At 44.8% G+C, this 21,613-nt stretch overlaps 1 protein-coding gene across 3 annotated transcripts in view; it reads left to right on the top strand.

The window, feature by feature from the left end:
- The window catches only part of Kat2b (lysine acetyltransferase 2B), a 109,073-nt gene that overhangs the window by 6,868 nt on the left and 80,592 nt on the right, over positions 1-21,613 (top strand). The window contains exon 1 of one of the 3 annotated variants that reach the window (XM_040729212.1): positions 3,048-3,071. The exons of the other annotated variants lie outside the window; for them this stretch is intronic. Coding sequence (XP_040585146.1) covers positions 3,063-3,071 — 9 coding nt within the window. The 5' untranslated portion in view covers positions 3,048-3,062. Of the gene's footprint in view, positions 1-3,047; positions 3,072-21,613 lie in introns of those variants that run through there. 3 annotated transcript variants of the gene reach the window in all.

Here is a 21,613-nt window from a genome sequence, read left to right as displayed (position 1 = left end):
TTACAGATTTTTTTTTTTTTTTTTTGGTTTTTCGAGACAGGGTTTCTCTGTGTTTGGAGGCTGTCCTGGAACTCACTTGGTAGTCCAGGCTGGTCTCGAACTCACAGAGATCCGCCTGCCTCTGCCTCCCGAGTGCTGGGATTAAAGGCGTGCGCCACCAACGCCCGGCTTTACAGATTTTTTTTTAACCATACCCAATAAAACAAACTTAAAAATCCTGAGATATAGAATGCTCACATAAACCAAATCAAGTTTTGGCTGTTTTGCTTTGCTTTCTTCTCCCTGTCACAGTGTTGGGTGAGTTGACTAACAGGACAAAGAGGAAGCTTTTAAATAGACTTGGATCTAGAGAATAGAGAGCCATAACCCAACTCTAGGGCCAGCTTTCAAATAATATAGAGCAACTACTTCAATGCTACCCACACTCAAAAGACATCTGAACTCTGGCTAATCCAAATTCAGTGACAGAAGAGTTCAGAGATAAATTCTGAGCCCTGGTCATAAAAGCAGCCATGGCAGTCATGGTGACTGGTGGCAGCAGAGACAACAAAAATATAACCAAGAAACACAGAAAACTCATGCTCAAAGAAGAGTAGTCAGAAACAGAACATGTGGTGGTCACCCTTCATGCTTCATGCATTTTACAACAAAACTTACAGACACACCAGAGAACACAGACCTGTCCACGTATAAAAAACAGACAGACAAAACCTTCCATCCTACCAGAACCAGGCAGGCCGGTGACATCTCACTATTTGCCCTGGTAGGGAGAATACTGGGGTCTTGTGCAACCCCCTCCACATCCCAGCCAGGGATCCTACAGAACAGAAGTCTGTGATCACCAGGAGGTTTCTATAGATGCGTGCTGCTTTTCTCAGCACAGAAGTTCACCCCGAGAGTCTGAGAGAGAACCAGAATCAGCCTTGGACCCTTGGAGGTCTCAAAGCTTGTGCTTTGTGAAGTGACCCCTCAGCCCTGGAGTTCAGTTGTGAAGGTCTGGCTTTAGAATTTGTAAGTGGGTGATCTGAATCTTGTTGGGGGCCTCCAGAAAATGTTAATCCCACTGGTCGAGAATAAGGCCACTACCACAATTTAAAGCCAAATATGAAGCAAGCTTTAATTAAATACTGGCTAGGTCCATACCTGGGTTCCCAGGAAATGGCCATGAGTCACGTTTTGTGGGGACTTAAAAAGGCAGACCCCATAATTCATCACATTTCCCATCAGGTTCAGACATGGATGAGCACACATCTTGACATATTCCCTACCTATGTACCTCCTACCTTATTACAATCACACAAACGCTACCACTGGCCTTTCAAAAATTATTGGTGTGTGCGCGTATGTGCGTGTGCATACACACCAGTATGAACACTCATGTTGAGTCAGAGGACGAGTTGTTTTTGGAGCTCGTCTTCTCCTTATACCTTATTCAGTAAGGTCATCTTACTCAACCTTGACTGACCCTTGTGCAGGGGTGTGTCTGTCACAGATGAGAGGAGGTTTGGTCATGGGACCCATGTAAAGGAGGAAGGAGAGCACTGACCCCATATGTGTGCATGGCATGTGTGTCCTCCCCCATCATGCACATGCCATGGTGGCGGTGGCGGTGGCTGGAGAGATGATGGCACAGTGGTTTAGGAGCTCCAGTTGGTTCACAGCACCCAAGCAGAACGGCTCACAACACGCCTCTCAGTACAGCTCTGGAGCACCTGATGCCACGCTCTTCTGCCTCCCACAGGTGTCTGCACACTTGCATGCATGGATACAAGTTAAACATAATTATAAAGCAGCTCTGACTGTGGTGTAGGAAGGGGTGTGTCCTCACATGAGAAACCGTGTCGTCCTGTGCCTGAGGCTGGTGTGCCTCAGCACTGAGCAAACCTCGTTGCCACATACACAGCAATGGCACCTGTGTGTGCGTTGGTCAGGCTTTTGGCTTTTTGAGGCTGCTCTTTTATAGTCAGTGGCTCTGTGTGCCTGACCTCCTTCCACTTCCAGAGCACTTCAGGGCTCCGCCCCAAAACTGGTCTGCAACTTTCTAAATGGCCTCTGAGGGCCATTTGCTACTCTCCCTGGGGCACATGGCTGTGTCTTGAAACAAACATTTTCTGTCATTGTGTCTGGGAGGAGGGATGACTGACCTTTCCTTCACCAGATAGAGAACAGAGGACAGCACAACAAAGAATTATCTGTCTCTGAATGTAATCAGTCAAGAACTGAAATTCTGCTTTAGAGGAGAATCATATTCAAAAGTCTCATAAACACCTTGGCAGTGTGCAAAATTAGTTTAAACAAGACTAGGAACCTGAAAACGTTCCTTTGTAAATCGTAGACATATTTATGAACAAACAGCTCACCGTTCTTCCTCTTTCTCTCCTTCTCTTTCTTTCTTTCATTTTTTCAAAGGAGGGGTTCTCTGTTAGCCTTGTCCTGGAACTTGCTCTATAGATCAGGCTGGCCTCTAACTCTGAGGTCCGCCTGTCTCTGCTTCCCGAGTACTGGAACTGAAGTGTGCAACACCACTGCCAAGCTGCTCACTGTTCTTTCGGGCGTGCGTGCGTGCGTGAGTGCGTGCATGTGTGTGTGTGTGTGTGTGTGTGTGTGTGTGTGTGTGTGTGTGCCTGTGTATGTGTGTGTGTGTGTGCCTGTGTATGTGTGTGTATGTGTGTGTGTGTGTGCCTGTGTATGTGTGTGTGTGTGTGTGCCTGTGTATGTGTGTGCCTGTGTATGTGTGTGCGTGTGCCTGTGTATGTGTGTGTGTGGTGTGTTTCTGCACATGTGTTCGCCAGTGCTGAAGAAAGACATCCTTTTCTATCATTTTTTCTATCATTCTTTGCCTTCTTCCCTTGAGACAGACTCTCATTGAACCTGGAGCTGAGCTGGCAGCCACCAAGCCTCAGCAAGCCTCCTGCCTCCCCTACCCTCAGCCTGTCTTTCACTTAGGTTTGGAGTATTTAAACGCTGCAGTCCTCAAGTCCACCCAGCAAGTGTCTTATCCTATAGACACATTTGTGAACAGCTTTATTTCCTTGTTACTCGAGGATCATTGCAGCCAAAGGATGTGCACAGTAAGTCTGAGTCATTGCTGGTTTGAAAACTGGAACCAAATTAGAAGTATACTTTGGATATTCTTCAAGTTGCCAGCATTGTTACAATAAGATTCAAAATAGTGAAGAAGGTAGATAAAATGTCATTTAAAAGATTTGTCAGCTGGGTTTGGTGGCCTTACTAAGCCTCTGGTCTCTGAATTTAGGAGGTAGAGGCAGGAAGATAGTTTCCAACCCAGTTTCAGTTACATGCTGAGTTTGAGGCCAGCCCGGGCTATTAAAGACCACATCTCAAAAACAAACAAATGGAAAACCAAGATAAGATCCGCTTTCCTCTTTTTCTCTGGTCTTGGCCCTTGCCAACCTCAAGAGTTCTGTGATCCTGCTGCCTCTGCCTCCTACCAAGCATAGTTTGAAAGATTTGTCCTCAACTGTAAATGTACAGCGTACACCTCCAAAGGCTGCTAAGTATTAGAGCCTAATACACAGACAGGCTATTTGGCAGGTTCAGGAAAAAAAAAAAACAGTCTAAATTTAAGATTTCTATGTCTTCTCAAAAAAATTTCAAGCTTATAAAAATTTTAGGTTGTAATTTGTAGTTTTGTATACCTGAGAAAGTTTACAGGTTTACAGGGCAAAAAACAAGATATCCTGAGGGCTATTTGGATTTAGGATAACTGCACTTGCAAACAATGGTTTGTGTTGTTAAAGGTTTCGCTATGTAGCCCTGAGAGTCCTGTAAGACTCTGATTTTCCTGTAAGACCTCTGTAGACCAGGCTGGCCTCAAACTCAAAGAGATAAACCTATCTGTCTTCAAAGTGCTGGGATTAAAGGCGTGTGTTCAAACGTTTTGTTTTGAGATAGGGTCACACTATGTAGCCCTGGTTGGCCTGGAACTCACAGGGATTTGCCTACCTTTCCTCTTCCAGTGCTGGGATGAAGGCACATGCCAACATGCCCTTTTTATTTTGATGTAGACTTTCATGTAGTTTAGGCTGGCTTCAAAGTTAGTTAGTATCAGAGGATGGCTTTGAACTCTTTTTGACTCTCTAGAAGCCACTTCTGAATGCTGAGAGTGTAGGTTTGAACCACCTCACCTGGTTTTAGGTAGTGCTGTTGATTAAACCCAGAACATGCATGCCGTGTAAGCACTCATCCAGCTAAACTACAGCCACCCCACTCTGCGACCTATCATGCTGTGCTTTGTGTGAGATAGACTTTAACAGTTAGTACCTCTTTCTTTGGTGAAAGCTACCAGGGCCCACTGCAATTCTTATTTATCCACCTTATTTATGCTTTATTGTTTGTTTGTTTTGGAGACAGGATCTCTTCCTACAGAGCCCCCTCATCTGTCCTGGAATTTACTATGTAAACTATGCTGGCCTTGAACTCAGAGAGATCCTCCCACTGCCTCTTTAGTGCTGGGATTAAAGGTGTGTGCCACCACGTCCAGCCTGTTTTACATTTTTTGAGACTCGTTCTTACTCCTTAGTCCAGACCAAACTCAAGCATGCCCTACCACACTTATTTCTTTATTATTATTATTATTGTATGTGTATGCGTGTTTACACATGCTGAGCTCAGGAGACAACTTGTGGAATTGGCTCTCTCCTACCTTTAAGTGGGTTCTGGGGTAGAACTCATAAGAACTCACCTCTATCTGGTGAACCTTGTGGGAAAAGAATGATCTTGGTGTTTCACAAAGGCACAAAGTGAAAGCGACTGTGCAAGGCGGAAGGGTGCTCCCGAGCCCAAACTGCGGTGAGCAGAGTGAACCAAGATGGTGTCCGCCTTTCATCCCTGTAATGGGGGTGACTGCATCTCATTCCATTGGGATCTTGACTTCAAAATCTGACTCCCTTATCTAATCAGCAAAAAGGAGGACAAGGGAGGTTTAGGGCCCTTATAAGTGAATGAACTACCTTAGATAGAAAGCAAAGTCTCACAATCCCTTCTTTTATTTTTAAAGGTGTTCAGGTAGCTCAAGTGAAGTTAGTGGCTTATACCTGTTATTTCAGAACTCAGGAAGTTGAGGCAGAGGGAACTCTGTGAATTCAGGGCCAGCTTGAACGATGTTGTCAGTTCCAGAACAGCCAAGTCCCTACCTCAAACAAATAAATGAACAAATAAGCAAGGAACTCACAGAAACAAAGCAGAGCAGTAGCGGTGTTCCCCCAATGGCAGAGTTTTGCCTTGGGTGATGTCTCCCTTCATTTGATTACCCTGGGTGAGAAGACAGCAAGGAAAGTTGCTTTACTAATGGAGAACAGACACCCAGAGAGTTTAGAGACGCCTCCAGCTGCTTAGCGGCTCTGCAAAGTCCATGATCCTGTGGAGTGTTTTTCCTGGGCATCAGTTTACCTCTTCTAGCCATTTCTCAAGGTGGAGAGGGTCCCTGACTTTAAAGGATCTGGGAAGATTTTCCTTCCTGGCACTCTGCTCTCACCCACCTATCTGGAGAGGTGTGGCCAAAGGCTTCCTCTGCTGTGGGTCCCGCACAGGCTACAGACAGAACCAGTATTGGGTGAACACGTGCAGGGTCCTGAAATCTTTAAAGCTGACTGGCAAGACCAGACTGTTGGCAGAAGGCTGAAGTAGGTGTCAACTGTGCAGGAAGGCCAGGAATCAAATGTTTAACTTGGAGGCCCCAGCAGCCTAAGCAACTTCTGGGGCTGTAGACTGCACTGTGGTGGTATCAGCACAAACAGAGGGAAAGTCATTGAAAACAATCCCTCCTTCCTTACGTCTCCTCGCTCTTTCCTCACCTCTCTCTCTCTCTTTCTACAGGGTCTCATGCAAGCCTGTTAGCCCTAATATGTAGCCAAGAACCTGGAAAGCTTTGAACTTCCAAACCTTTGATTCCACCTCCAGAGTTCTGGGGTTAGAGGTATATGCCACCCAGTCCTACTTAAAAAAAGAGAAAAGGGTCAGACATGGTGGCACACACCTTTAATCCCAGCATTCAAGAGGCAGAGACAGGCAGTTTTCTGAGTTTAAGCCAGCCTGCTCTATACAGATAGTTCTAGGCCTGTCAGAGCTACATAGTGAGACACAATCTCTAAACAAGCCAGTAAATAAAATCTTTAAAATTTGCTATGGATAAGATATTGTGCTCAAAGTCAGGTGGCAGTCGTCCACACCTTTAATCCCAGCACCTATTGGAGGCAGGTAGATTTCTGTGAGTTTGAGGCCAGTCTAGTCTGAAGAGTAAATTCCAGAACAGCCAGTGCTACACAGAAAAACCCTGTCTTGATTAAAACCAAAAAAGCAAGCAAACAAAGAAGCAAGAAAAACAATACTGTGTTCAAATCATAGGTTAGTGGCCCACGGATTGCTTTGTACGTGTGGTGCAGGGACTTGAGCCCAGAGCCTTGTTAGTGGTAAACAGGCACTCTACTACTGAGCCAGTACTCCTCCCCCCTTTTTTCCTTTTCTCTTTTAAAGTCTTCTTTATTGTGTATCTACCGTGTGTGTGTGTGTGTGTGTGTGTGTGTGTGTGTGTGTGTGTGTATTGTACTTTTGGGTGCCAAAAGAGAATATTAAATCCCCTGGAACTGGAGTAGCAGATAACTGTGGACTGCCTGACTTGGGGGCTGAAAATCAAACTTGGATCCTTTGAAACAACAGGAAGCACTCTTAACTGCTAAGCTGCCCACCTCCCCCCTTTTAAAAGACAGGCTCTCACTGTGAAGTCTAAGTGTACTATTGCCTCTGTCTCATACCACACTGAAGTTTCAATATCCACACACGTATACAACAAGAGGGATCTCTCCAGCCTGCAGCACACTCTTCGTCTTCCCACTCTGGTCACCCTCGTGACTCTGTCACCAGAAATTATTCTTGTCTTGTTATGGGATTCATTCCTGCCAGCTGCCTGGGTCCCACCACTGTCTCAGACCCCAAATAACACATGAGATACTATATTAATTATGAAGCTGTTGGCCATTTGCTATGTTTTCTTAATGGCTAGCTCTGACTTAATTATTAACACATAATTACCAATGTTTTTATAAGGTCTTATCTTACTGAGGATGCCCTTCTGACACGTCCTCTCCTCCCGGGGGATCACATGGTGACGCCCTGATCTTGACTACATTTCCCAGAATCCTCCTCGACTCTTAGTCCCACCTATCTTGCTTCCCTATTGGTCAACGGTGCTTTATTTATCAATCAGTAAGACAACATATACACAAAAGGATTTCCCCATCATTGTCTGTTCCTAAAATTTCCTGTAAACAGTGGAATCATCTCAGGGCTGGGGATGGACCTCAGATGGTAGAGCTCTTGCTTGTTTTGTGCGTGAAGTCCGTGGATTTCATCCCCAGCATCTCAAGGTCACATTGGCTTATGCTCATAATCCTAGCACTCAGCAGTGGGAGGAAGAATTAGTTTAAGGTCATTTGTTATTTGAGACCAGCCTAGGATCCATAAGACCCTGACTCTCTTTTATACACAAAATAATTATTTGGTGTCAAATAATTGGTGGTTGCAGCCAGGTTGTCATGTATTTTATTTTTTAAGATTTATTTTACTTCACATGTATGAGTTTTTGCCTAAATGTATGTGCATCAAGTGTATGCAGCCTGAAAAGGGGATCACATCCCCTGGATCTGGAGTTGTAGCTGCTTGAGAGGCTCTATGTGGGTTCTAAGAACCAGTCCTGGGTCCTCAGAATTCTCCTAGTCCTACCTATCTTCCTGCCTCTATTGGTCAGTGTTTTATTCATCAACCAATAAGAGAAACATATATACAGAAGGGCATCCCCCATTAACTGATTTCATTTTTTAAAAAAACTTAATAATTTTACTTTAGTTGTTTGGTCTTTTGAGGTGTTTTGTGATGAAGCAAAAGCTTACCTAGGAGTCACAGTCCTTCTGACCCAGCCAGGTGGGTCTGAGTCAGCAGCCCCCCCTAGGTTCCTACACTGGAATTTAATTTGGGTTTTGAAAGAACAGATGGGAATTTGACATTCAGATGTACTGAGAATATCTTGTGAGGCCGGAATGTGGTCAAGGTGTGCCTGGCCACTCTGATATGGGTAGGAATGGAATGTTGGGAGACAGCCGATGGGCTGGTAGGTGAGAGAGGTGATGTCACAGTTGGTGGAATGCCAGCCACAGACTTCCTTCTGTTTGGTGTCATGGTTCTTTGTCTTTGGTGTTGGCAGTGGTGAGTGCAGAAATGGTGACTATCACATGAAGTCCTACTGCCCCCGCCCTTGGTTCTGGAAGGTGACTAGGATTGTTACCCAGTGTGTTTCAGAAGCTGTGTATAACTGGGGAGGGGGGGTGTTCCGGAAGGTGGCAGCTTTCCTGAACGGCTGGCGGAAGCCAGTGTAGGAAGCTGGGAGGGCAGCAGCTCCTCTGTTCTGTTGACCTACCAGGTGGAGCTTCTGGAAAGAGAACATTCGTTCATACATTTTCTTCAGCTGTTGCCAAGCTCCTGGTACCTTCTCCTTAGCAATGGCCCGGAGAAGTGGGATTCTCTGCAGCTCCTCACAGCTTTTCCATAACTAAAATTAAGACTGAGTTAAAATGAGCTTTTTGAAAGGATTCATGTGGCTCTTCATCTCTTTGTAGCTGGCACTGTTTACCAAGAGTGATTTTCAGGGCTGGAATGACTTAGTGCGTATTGCTGCCATTCATTTAACTTTGTAGACCTTTTTATTTTTAGACAGATTCTTAGCTGGCATCTAATGCTTTAATTGCACATTTTAAAATTATTTTATGTGCATGCATGTGTAGGCATGCAATAGCTTGCCTCTGGAGGTCACAGGAAAACCCATTGGAGCAGTTTTTCCTGTACTGTGTGGGTCCCATCAACAGCCACCTTTATCCACTGAACCATATATGTGTCCTGAGTTCCTAACATGTTGAGTTGCTTTCATCTCTGATGTCAGATTGTACCTGGGTTACCTTTGTCTTTGCACATGAACAGGGACATCATAAACACACCTCCCTCCCTCCTTTCCCTCTTTGCTGTGTTTTCTGTGCTGAGACATGAACTCTGGAGGTCTTGTGCGTGCTAGGCAAGTGCTCTGCCACTGAGCTCTATGTCAGTCCTTTGCTGTGTGTATTTCCCTATCCTGTTCTTAACTTCTGGTATAGTCTCACATTTCAACACCTCATCCTCTCCCCTGCCTATCTAAAATAGCAGCATGCCATCCATCACTCTATATCAATCACCCTTTTCAGTTTTTTGCTCTACTTATCAGTAGTAGGATGTATATGTATGTATTCTATATGTTAGTTATATATATTATATAACACAATAATATACAATATATGTATATTGCTGTGCAGAGGATGGAACCCAGGGCATCTCGAAGAGTAGGGAAGCACTTTCCTGAACCACACCATTAGAAATCAAAAGCTTAAAGCCATCTCTTGCCCATGTTCTAAGCCCCATGAAGCAGGGGCTTTGGTTTATTTCACAGAGCAGGAAGGCTATATCTCATATATGCTTGGCACCCGAAAATAGCTAGTGAATAAAAAAATTATATTCAGAGGCTTTGTGAGATAACAGGAAAGAAAACGCTTCTTTTTTTGCTTGTCCTGGAACTTACTCTGTTGGCCAGGCTGGCTTTGAACTCACAGATCTGCTTGCCCCCGCCTCCCGAGTGCTGGGATTGCAGTTGTACACCATCACACCTGTTGTTGGTGTTTCTGTCCCACCTGGTCCCTCAGCCGATCAGCCCCAAATAAGCACGAAGAGACATATTAGTTATTAAACTGTTGGCTGATGACTCAAGTTTCTTACTGACTAGCTCTCTCTTAATTATTAACCCATTTCTATTAAACTGTGTATTGCCACGAGGCTGTGGCTTACGCAGAGTCTGGCATGTTACTCCTCTGGCAGCTACATGACTTCTCTAGCATTCTCCTCATCTGGTAGCCCCACCTATACTTCCTGCCTGTCTACTGGACAATCAGTGTTTTATTTATCAACCAATAAGAGAAACGTTTATACAAAAGGACCTCCCCATCACATCCCTGGTAACAAAACACATTTAATGATGGGACAAGTAACAATATGTGGCTGCTTATACCTATAATCTTGACAACCTGGCTCTGAGGCGGGAACTGCCTAAAGTTTGAGGCTAACCTGGGCTTCATAGTGAGTTCCGGGTCATTCTGGATTGCAGAGAGAGACTCTATCTTGAAACAAAGGAAATGAGAAACTTAGGCTGTAGGAGACTTTGTAGCTATGGGTCCAAAGCAGAGGGCTTGGCGGCTGGGAAGTGCCATCTCCAAGTGTGGCTCTCTTCACTCATGGCTGGCTCTTCTTTTTCTGTCCAGATAGGCGCTCATTTTTTAATCCAGGCTGGCCATGGTCCTTTCTGCTGGCCTTACAGACCAGTGCCACCTGCCCAGCTTTTTGTTGGTTTTGGTTGTTATTGAGAACAGGATCTGCTCTGTAGCTTCTGTTAGTCTCAAACTTGCTGTTCCTGATGTGTCATCTGGCCTCGGAGTAGATTCAATAGCAAACCCAGCTTTTCTCATTGCCTGGGTTTCTGCTACAGGAGCAAGCAAAGAGAAGTCAGAACTGCATTGTAATTCTTCTCTGAGCAAATATTGTGAGATTCCAGGGCTGAGGTGGTGCAGCCCTGGAATCCTGTTTAGGCTGAGGCAGAAGGGTCTCAAGTTTAGGGCAAGCCTATGCTACAAAGGAAGAGTTTGTGTCAAAAAAGATAAAGCCTAAAGCAACAAAAAGGTGAATTTCTGCAAGTGCTGTGTCCCTGTCTGTATGTTAAAATCATATTTTTATAAAGATACTGTAATTATCATGAAAGGCATGGTTGCACACACCTTTAACCCTAGCACCCAGAGCCAGAGACACATGGATCTCAGGGAGTTCCAGGCCAGCTTGGTCTACTGGCCTCCCAGGAAAATCACAACTACTTAGAGAAACTCTGTCTCAAGAAAAACCAACCAAACAACCAACCTATACAGCAAAATATTGCTGAAAATATTGATGAAATAGAGACATTAGTTGTGTATAAAGCTACATGGCATAGCTCCCAGTCACACTGTTTTTGTACTCTGTTCTTTTTAAGTAAAGTTGCCAATGGGTTGTCTTTGTTTTTTGTTCTTTGTTTGGGTGTCAACTATTTCTTTCTCCCTCCCTTTCTTCCCTGTGCCCCGCCCCCTTTCTTCACCTTTTGAGGTCAGGTCACATGTGAACCCAGCTAGAGCTCAGACCTTCTATGCAGCCAAGGCTGACTGAGTTCTGACCCTCTTGCCTCCACCTCTGTGAGTTCCAGCATCGCAGACGTATGCTTCCACGCCCGGCTTTATTATTTTTAAATCACGAATATGTTGATCTTGTAAAAAAGTGAACCATGCACTTGGAATGAACACCACCTGATCTCTGAAGGAGGCATAGACTCATCTCTTTGGTTGCCTCAGGGTGCTAAATTCCGTGTAGATCTTGGGTCCCAATCCACGTTTGTTCCATGCCTTGCTGCAGCCCTCTGGGACCACCCCCTCACTCCCCACTCCCTGCTGTGCAGGAGATTCCAGGACAGGGCCCAGACCAAGGAATGTCCACCACCACCACCTTCTCAGTGATGGATGGTGGCTGCACTAATTTGCATCTCCTCTAACAAGCTGTGTTGGAACGGGCTGGCAGGGTGCCAAGGAAGCCAACATCAGCATACTTTGAAACAACGAGTGAGTCATGCAACCCAGGCAGGGTCACACATCCTCACAGGACCAGCTACCTGGCTCTCCTTGCATTTGAACACTGCCTACATCTGGCATTGCTGTTTGTGTAAAAGAAGGCCCAAACCACCGGAGCCTCTTGCTAGAGAGACAATAGTAGAGGAAGAGAAGAATCCATGTGAAAAGTCAAATTTAAAGTCCCCACAGAGAGCCGTCTTGAGTTGGAAGTGTGGAAGAAAATGAAACTGAAAGCAAACGAAGAGACCCAGTCCTCAGGGTGGTTAGAATGTGGACCTGCATTCGAATTCTAACACGCGTCTTTGCCTCTGGGTGGCCCAGGGAGGCTTCCTTCTGTTCCCAGACTTGGGCTCCATAAGTAGTGGATTAACCCAGCTTTTCCATTCACTCAACATTGTTACTTAGGGTGCCAGGCGTTGATGTAGATGCTGCCGGGGTGTAGTGACAGATGGGTTCTTATTCTCATAGAGCTTGCTTTCTGGTAGCAGAAACAGATGGTAAGAAAGAAAATAACAGAAGGTAGTAAGTGCCACACAGAAGGAAGACCGAGAAGGTATTGACAGTGCCCCGGGAATCCCCACCTGCCACACCCACGAGGACCCTTTTTAAGTGAGGAGTGTGATGCAGATTCAACTATCCTCACACATTCTAAGCAAGCTATACCCCAAAGCCCATACTGGCCTGTAGCTAACTACGTAGGGTAGGCTGGCCTTGAACTTGTGGCAGTCTTCCTGCCTCAGTCTTGCAAGTGCCTGAATTACAGATGCGCCTCATCATGCTAAGATAAGAACATTTCTGTCCTTCTGGAGACCCCCTTTCTACTGCTCTTTCCCTTTCAAACCCACCCCCTCCCCAAGAAGCTGTAAAACTGTGAGTTTTGTCATTCAGTGGTAGAGGCCTCGGAATTCCAGCTGCTCATTAACAGGATAAAAAATCCAAGTACTGCTGGGTTTGCAGAATGAATTTAAGGCTAGCCTGGGTACAACTTGGATCTTGTTTCAAAGAAAAACCAGCAAAAAGAAAGTTGGAGATGTATCACGAGAGGGGCAATGGCTCTGAGTTCCGTCCTTAGTAGCATTATGGTCACCAGATAAAGAGCAGCGTGCAGTATGCTTTTTAATCCGCCACTGGCTGCATTCATCAGTCATCACTTTCTTCTGGAGGGGGCAAACTGAGACAGGTCTCATGTAGCTTAGGATGCTTTCCAGCTGCCTGTGTAGCCAGGATAACTTTGAATCCCTGGGTCTGTTGCCTTCAGCTACTGAGTGCTGTGCTACACCTCACCCAGTTCTGTGTCCCTGCACTTTAAGGAGGTGCCACAAGATATTTTCCAGTGCCAGAGCTGAGTTCGCTTGGTTTTGGCTCCTTGCTCTTTGCCAGCTATGTAAACCCAGGCCATCCACACCCTTTTCTATCACTGAGTTGTTAATCTGGCCTTCCTGTGAGGTTGGGAAAATAAGATGGTTTAGACCATAGTAGTCTTGAAAAGAATCAAATGCTTTACTTGGTTGTTAAGCATGATTTAAAAAAAAAAAAAAAAGACTAGCCTGATGGTGGTGGTGGTGGTGGTGGTGGTGCACATCTTTAATCCCAGCACTTGGGAGGCAGAGGCAGGCAGATCTCTGAGTTCAAGGCCAGTCTGATCTATATAATCAGTTCCAGGTCAGCCAGGACTACATAGTGATATTCTCTTTTGTTTGTTTTTTTGTTTTTCCGAGTCAGGGGTTCTCTGTATTGTTTTGGAGGCTGTCTTGGAACTCACCCTGTAGACCAGGCTGGCCTCGAACTCACAGAGATCCACCCGAGTGCTGGGATTAAAGGTGTGCACCACCAACGCCCAGCTTACATAGTGATATTCTGTCTAAAAAGAAAACCATTTTATTATAAGGAACTCACAAAAACATCACACAGCTGGATCATAATAGCTGCTTAACGACCTGCCAAGTCCCAAACTCTGTGAATCTCAGTGAACTTCTGCACGGGAGGAAGGTAAACTTGAACTATTGGTTGCATTTTTATGGACTTAACCATCACCACCACCACACACACACACACACGCACGCACACACAAAGAAGAAGAAGAAGAAAGAAAACACAACTTGAAATTAGAGAAGTTGCCCTTGTATCCTCTTTCCCAATTTAAAAGTTCTTTTCATCCATTCTCACTGTCTGATATTGCCCTTTATTGGTCTTTCTTCTTTAACTTAAAAAAAATTAGAGCGTTTTGAATAGAGATTTTCATTATTTTTGTTAAAATTGTGTGTGTGTGTGTGTGTGTGTGTGTGTGTGTGTGTGTGTGTGTGTGTGTTAAGTGGAGGTTTGGGAGTACGGATTTATAGGGAGAAGGGAAGAAGTGTCCTTCCAACCATGGTGGCTTGAGGGAGGCCTTGATAATGAGACTGCAGAAGGTGTGAGTCTGAGAATCTGAGGTGGCGGGTGAGGCATTGAATTAGAGTGTTAGCTGAGTCTTAGGAGAAGGCCCATAGGATGAAGGGCTGGGGGCTTGAAAGGGAGCCGTGGTGCTGAAAACTAACCCTGTTATACAGCTCTGGGCAGAAAGCCAGCGTAGGCAGTTGGGAATATGGGCTGCAAGATCTGTTTCACAGGTTGAGCTGGTTATGTGTCCTTCAGGAGACATGAGCTTTCAAAGCAACTGCACAGAAGGCTTGCGTTTGCTTATCCCGTTGACCTGTTGCCCACCAGCAGGTGGAGGAGCGAGATGTTCCAGCGGTCAAGGGTGTGTCTAAGTGGCTGGGTGCCAACCAGACAGTTGGGTGAGGCTGTTCACAGAGCTGAAAACTCGGCTGGATGCTTCAGTATCTTCACATATAAAAGCCGTGTGTGTGTGTGTGTGTGTGTGTGTGTGTGTGTGTGTGTGTGTGTGTGTGTGTGTGTGTGTGTGTGCACTGAAAAGAAATCCCATTGAAAGCTGGCAATGGAATCAATCCCATCCAGGACCCCAAGGCAGGAGGCTTGCTGAGTTACAGAGTGAGTTCTAGGCCGGATTCGGATATACTGTATGACCCTGTGTCAAATTTCTACCTCCCACCTCCCCACACCTGCCAAAAGAATTCCAATTGGGAGGCTAAGGCAGGAGGATCTCAGGTTTGACGCTAGCTGAGGCTACACAGTGAGACCCTGTATATGTTTAGTGGTGGCACCGTCTTTGACTTAATTTCCAGCACACCAGCCTCAGTGCTGTGAACACATGTTCATGGTTACTATAGCCATGCCACACCCGGGAGACTTTGCAGTGGCACACACCTCCATGTTCTAACTCTTCAGTCAGTCTCTCTTCCATGCTGCTCTCTAGGCTCAGAGGAGCTGATATAGATACCTAACTTAGGACTGAGCACTCAGCAGTTACCTATTACAGACTACATTTCAACGGTTAGAAGATTCTGCATTAGCTGTGATCTTCTGCAAAAGAAAGCGTCTCTGACCCAGGCTAAGAACATCACTATCCATGAGTATAAACACAGTTTAAGGAGGTGACTGGGCCTCATATCCACTTAGGGAAACATCAGTAGCATTGATCTCTCCTAGACTTTGCCAACATTAAATCAAGAAGGAAACTGGGCTTAGAGCTCATGCCTGTAATTGCACAGCTGAGTGGCTAAGCACCAGCCTGGGTTGCACAGGGAGACCCATCTCACTGAGGAAAACAAAGCAAAACAAAGACAATGTTGGGAAAAGAGAAGGAAGAGGAGAAAGACATTGTTTCCTGGGCTGAAGATAGGGCTCACTGGCTGAGAAACCTGAGACCGGTCCAATACCCAGTGAGGAGAGACATGCTTGTAATTGTCAACAGACTTAAAAAATGCCACTTGATGGTGGAGAGGTGCCTTGGTCCTGCCTCAGTGAGATGTGGTAGACTTCCTAGGGTAAGCCTTACGCTCTCTGAAGAGGTGGGAGGAGGGGAGTGGGGGAAGCAGGAGGAGAGGAGGAAGGAGGAACTGGGATTGGAATGTAAAACATGAATTAATAAAAAAAATAAATAAAATCAACTGGAAAAAAAGTTCCTTGAGAACCTCCATTGAGGTCTGTGAGACGGTGAAAGTGCTTGCAATGCGTACAAGAAGAAGAATCAACTCAAAGCTGTCCGTGACATGTGTGTTTCCACTCATATATGTGTGTCATACACATGCATACATAATAATATCGAACTGAATTATAGTTTTACCCCATCCCTGTCTTTGTGTTTTGATTGTTATTATTATTTTTTTGGACAAGGTCTCATTGTGTTGCTCTTTCTGGTCTGAAATTTGCTCGGTAGACCTTACTGGCTTTGAACTCACATAGATTCTCCCTCCTCTCCCTTCTGCATGCTGGGATTAAAGGCGTGTGCCTGCATGCTGGGCCATACATAAAATTCAAAAAACGTCTACATAGCAAAAAAACAAAAAGTGATACTAGGAAACTATTTATTGTGCTGGTAGTACATGGAATTGAACCTCTGGGTCACATTCACAGTACTATAGATTTTTAAATTTTTTAAAGATTTATTTTGTGTGTTTGAGTGTTTTGGCTGCATGCATTTATGTGCACCATGTGTATGTCAGAGAGGACATCAGATGCCCTGGAACTGAAGTTACAGGTGGTTGTGAGTCACCATGTGGGTGCTGGGAACCCAAGCGTGGTCTGCTGCTAGATCAGCATGTGCTCATAACCTCTGAAACTTGTCTCCACAGCCAGTGAACTTCTGAAGACATAGACTCTCAGCATGGTGGAATATCTTATTTCTGTAATCCCAGCTGCCACTGTCATCCACCAAAGAAAAATTCTCTGTTTGCAAAACTGAGAGTGTGCAGATTAAAGTCTGGGAATTATTAAACACTCCTTCCTCTTTCTAAATCCTGATGACTGCTATCTACTTAATTAAATTAATTAAAATTGATGTTTTTTTCCAGGTAGAGTTTTTTGTAGCCCTGGCTGTCTTGGAAGTCACTTTGTAGGCCAGGTCGGTCTTGAACTCAGAGATCCCTGCCTCTGCCTCCTTTAGTGCTAGGATTAAAGGTGTGTGCTATTACTACCGCACTTATTTTTAATTTTTTATATTATTGGTGTGTGTGTATGCACATTTGTGTGTGCACGCATGTGGACACACCTGTGTGCATGCACACACTCATGAGTGGGGGGTGAGTGTGGGCACATGGTTTGTGGAGTTTAGAGAAACAGTTTTGGCGTCAACTCCTGCCATGCGGTACCCTGGGATGACTCAGGGTGTCCCGCTTTCCCAGCAGTCACCTTACCTGCTTAGCCCTCTTGCCAGTCCTGTTCTCCTTTTTATGAGTGTTTTTCATTTGTTCTTTGATATTTCATACATGTATGTACTGTGTTCTCATCGATACAAATTTGGCTCTTCATAGAAGTCATACAGTGTTTGCCTTTTGTGATTGACTTATTTTACTTACCAAACTGTCCTCAAGTTTTACACTGTAGCAGGTGTCTGGATTTCTTTTCCTTTCAAGATCAAGTCACACAGGCACTCATGTAGATGCACACACAAACACATACACTCATTCAAGCACATATGCATTCATACACACACAGGCATGCACATACATATATAGAGGCACATATGTACATTTCCTAAATTTCAAAAAACATACAATTGCTTACAGATGGTATTTACCTGTTCATGCATTGCTTTAAATTTTTGGCTATTGTGCTAAATAAATAAGGCAGCTAGAACGTGGGCGAACAAATATCTGTTTGGATTTCCTGTAATATTTTTTTTCTGTGGTTACTGAGGCTTGAACCCAAGTCTTCATGCATCTAGGCAAGTACATTACTGCTTCAGCTTTTAAAAATACATGTTCATGGGCTGGAGATATGGCTCAGTGGTTAAGAGCACTGGCTACTCTTCCAGAGGACCTAGATTCAATTCCTAGCTCTGACATGGCAGCTCACAACTGTCTACAGTTTCAAGGGATCTGGCACTTCACGCAGACATATGTGTGGGCAAAATCAATGCACATACAAATAAATAAATCCTGTTTTAAAAACAACACTTGCTCGTCAGTGGCATTGTTGGATCCTGTGGGATTGCTGTTTTAGATCTCTGAGGTACTGCTCTATTGTCCATTCCTCACAGTGCCCACCTGAAGTGTTCTCTGCCTCATTTCCAGCAGTGCTCTTGTTTCTCCCTGGTGGCATACTCCTGGGGGTGAGAGGGACCTCGATGATTTGTGTTTATATTTCTTAGTCATTAATGATAATGGACGTGTTTTCGTGCTTTTTAAGACTTTTTAATTTTATGCATGAGTTTATGTGTCTGTGTGAATATGTGCTGTGTGTGCAGGTGCTCAGAAAGGCCAGGTTCATCTCACTGGCCTACTGTGACTTTTAAACAGGATGCCTTTGCCAAATTTCAGAGTTCAGAGGTAGTGCCCACTGCCCCTCCACCCCCACGCCCAGCCCAGGTACCTGCCAGAACAGAATTTTTGTGTTTGCATGGTGGACAGACTTCCCAGCCTCAGCTTGGCTCTAGGCACTGTGCCTAGCTCATGTCTTCCCCATACAGCGTGAGGGAAGATAGAAATGCAGGCTTTTCTCCAGTGCAGTGACACATAACTGTTAGATTCATCATTTTTCTCCACTGCTGTCGACACTCAGAGAGCTGAGAAGTGATTTTGCCGTTTATTTCCCATCAGGGTTCTTTTTCTGAGTTTCCTACCAACATGACTCAGTCCAGTGTTTTCACATGACAGAGTTCTGTTAGATAGCATGGCTGTCTTTCTCCTCTTCTCCCCACATGGCTTCCAGATACCACAAATGCTTACACATTAGCACTGAGCAAGCTGCAGTCTCCTGCCTGTCTTGTCTGTCATCTGGGGGGTGACCACATGTCTGTCCAACTGAGTTGCTCCAATGTCTTCACTGTAAGAAACTCATTGCATTCACTCCATGCCCAGGATCCTCTTATGAGAATAAACTGACTTTTGTCTCAGGCTTCTGGAAATCATCTTTTTCTTCCTTCATTGTGTCCTGACTGCTTTTGGGGAGACAGAGTCACCTGGACAGCTGGTTCCTCCTTGGTGTCCAGGTTGCTGGCTGCTGTGGTAATTGGCTTGGCAGAGGCTCCCTGAAAGATTGTCCTTCAGTTGTTATTCAGTTAAGGCCACTAGGCTAACCCTGCTAGGAGTTCTCTTAGACAGCAGCTGTCATACCTAATTACCAGGAGCTGTGGAAGAGGTGTTTCCAAGGGGACCACTTATCTCTGAGAGCAGTAGCTCCGCTGTAACATTTGGAAGGAGAAATGAATGTAGGCCAAAGAGGAGGGCTTGGTAGCTGCAGTTCAAAGAACATGACAGAAATGCTTTCTTGGCTGCCAAGGACGATAGAGCACATTGGTTTGTTTATTTATTTTTATTTCTGGTGCTGGGGATGGAACTCAGGGCCTTGTACATTCTAAGTAAACACTGAATTATTGTCCTACATCCCCAGCTATCACTGACTGTTTCTTAAAGGACTGTCCCCCTTTTCAGGGTAGACATTACATCACACACATTCTCAACAGTGTGCACGCAGATTGACGTTTTCCTGGGTATGCACAGGTGCCAGAAGTGCTCATTACAAATAAGCACAACTCAAGGGACTCCCATGCGTCATGGGGTGCTCTTAACCATTTAGGAATATTGGACCTTTCTACCCTAAACTATAATGCCCAAAGTGAAGACGTGGAGTCTGGGGATGGTTTCCCTTCATACTCCAGTGCAGTAACCACTCTTAGTTATTATGTGAGGCATGTACACAACTGAATTATTTTTGAAGCTTAGGGTGGCCAAAACCTCACTATGTGGGCCAGACTGGCCCCAAGTCACGACAGTCCTCCTGCCTCGGATTCCCAAGTGTTGAGGTTGTAAGCATAAAGCACCATGCTTTAACTTACTCCATGTATCAATTTCTTAGAGATGTCTAACACATGATGGAAGAGTTGGCGGCTTAAAATAACAGTTACTGTGTTGGCTCTGGGAAGCTGAGGTTAATTCCTCTAGAGGCCCTCCTCCTCCCTCATTCTAAAGACCCTCCCAAGACCCCCTTTTCTCTCCCTCTCCCTCCCCAATCATTCCTCTTCCTCCCTCCTCTCAGCAGGTGGCACCTCTTGGCAATCCTTGACATAACTTTTGTTCGGCTGGTTTACCTCTCCAGTCTTTGCCTCTGTCTTCAACTGGCCTTCTTCCCAGCTTGGGTCTTGGTGTCCAAGTCTTTGAGCTGTGGGGGAAGGCACTGTTCAACTCACAATATCACTGGGAAAATGGTATAGCTGGGGTGTGGCCTCGTTGTACAAGGTTTGTCTAATATGTTAACCACTTGGGTTGATCCTCAGCAAGAGGAGCTGGAGATGTGTATGCACATATGTATGTATAATGTACCTATCAATATATACGCCTCTCTATATAGACATATATAAATTTAAGTGAGAGAGAGACAGAGAGAGAGAGGAGAGAGAGCGAGACTAGAACTTAAATTTTATTAAATTAAATCATTTTTTCTGACTGGTACTCTAAAAATTATTATTATATATATAGCAAATATAAAATAATTGAAAATTATTTAAAATGATACATTATCTGTGTTTGGGTGGGAATGTATGCATGGCATAGTACATGTCTATAGAAAACCTTTGCGAGGCTCTCCCTCCACCATGTGGGTCCCATGGATTGTACCCAGGTTGTCAGGCTTGGTGGCAAGAACCTTTACTGATTAGTCATCTTGCTGTCCCAGTGATTTTTTTTGTTTGTTTTAGGGTCTATCTGAGTAGTCTATATAGGTCTTGAACTCACCATTATCCTTCCTCAGTTTCCTGAGTGCCAGGATTATAGGAAAGTGCTGGGATTATATATATGAGCTATCATACTCAATTTAGTAAGATTAAAAATTATATTTGTTTTTCAGTTAGCATGTATGTGCCTATATATGTAAGTCTTTGCGTGTACTACAACATCTCTGTGAGGGCTAGTCCTGGGGATCAGAGTAAGGTCATCAGTTTTGACAGCAAGTACTTTTACCCACTGGGCCATCTTGCTTGCCCCATATATTTTAATATTGTTTGTGGTAATATATCTCAACTTGGCTGGGTGTTGGTGGCACATGCCTTTAATTCCAGCACTTGAGAGGCAGAGGCGGGCAGATCTCTGTGAGTTTGAGGCCAGCCTGGTCTACAGTGCGAGTTCCAGGACAGCATCCAAAACAATACAGAAAAACCTTGTCTAAAAAATATGTATGTGTGTATGTATGTATGTATGTATGAACGTATGTATGAATGTATGTATATCTCAACTTGGATTGCCATATGGACTGCTAGGGAATTAAACCCAGCTACAGAATTAAACTCAGGGTCTGAAGCTTGCTATGTAAGTAGTGCTATAACACTGAGCTATGGCCCCGGCTCCTTCACTTTTTTCTTTTTCTGTTTTTGTTTTTCGTTTAGATTTTGTTTTGAGACAGGGTCTATCTGTGTAGCCTTGACTGTCCTGGAACTCAGTATGTAAACCATACTGTCTTTGAACTCACAGAGAGTCACCTGTTTCTGCCTCCATAGTTGTGGGATTCAAGGCAGCCACTGCCATACCTGCCTTGTTTGTTTGCTCGTTTTCTTGAGGCAGGGTCTCAATATGTAACCCAGGTTGGCCTTGAACTTATGACCCTCCCCCAGTCTTAATCACCTCCCTCAAGATTATAGGTGAACAGCACCACGTATGCTTTTTTTCTTTCTTGTTCTAGGGGCTGACTCAGGGCCTCATGCATGCAAGGCTGTACCACTGAGCCACATCCCCAAAAGGCTGTCACTTTCCCTGGTCCCACTGTCCCTGTGGCTTGCCCGTCTTGTCTTGCACTGTTGAGTGCCATGGGGCCACAAACCATTGGACTGTCAT

The sequence above is a fragment of the Mesocricetus auratus genome, unplaced genomic scaffold, assembly GCF_017639785.1.
Source record: "Mesocricetus auratus isolate SY011 unplaced genomic scaffold, BCM_Maur_2.0 Super-Scaffold_100021, whole genome shotgun sequence".
Taxonomy (NCBI): Eukaryota; Metazoa; Chordata; class Mammalia; order Rodentia; family Cricetidae; genus Mesocricetus; species Mesocricetus auratus.
Note: the sequence above shows the minus strand (reverse complement) of the source record. Positions and strands in the feature narration are given on the sequence as shown.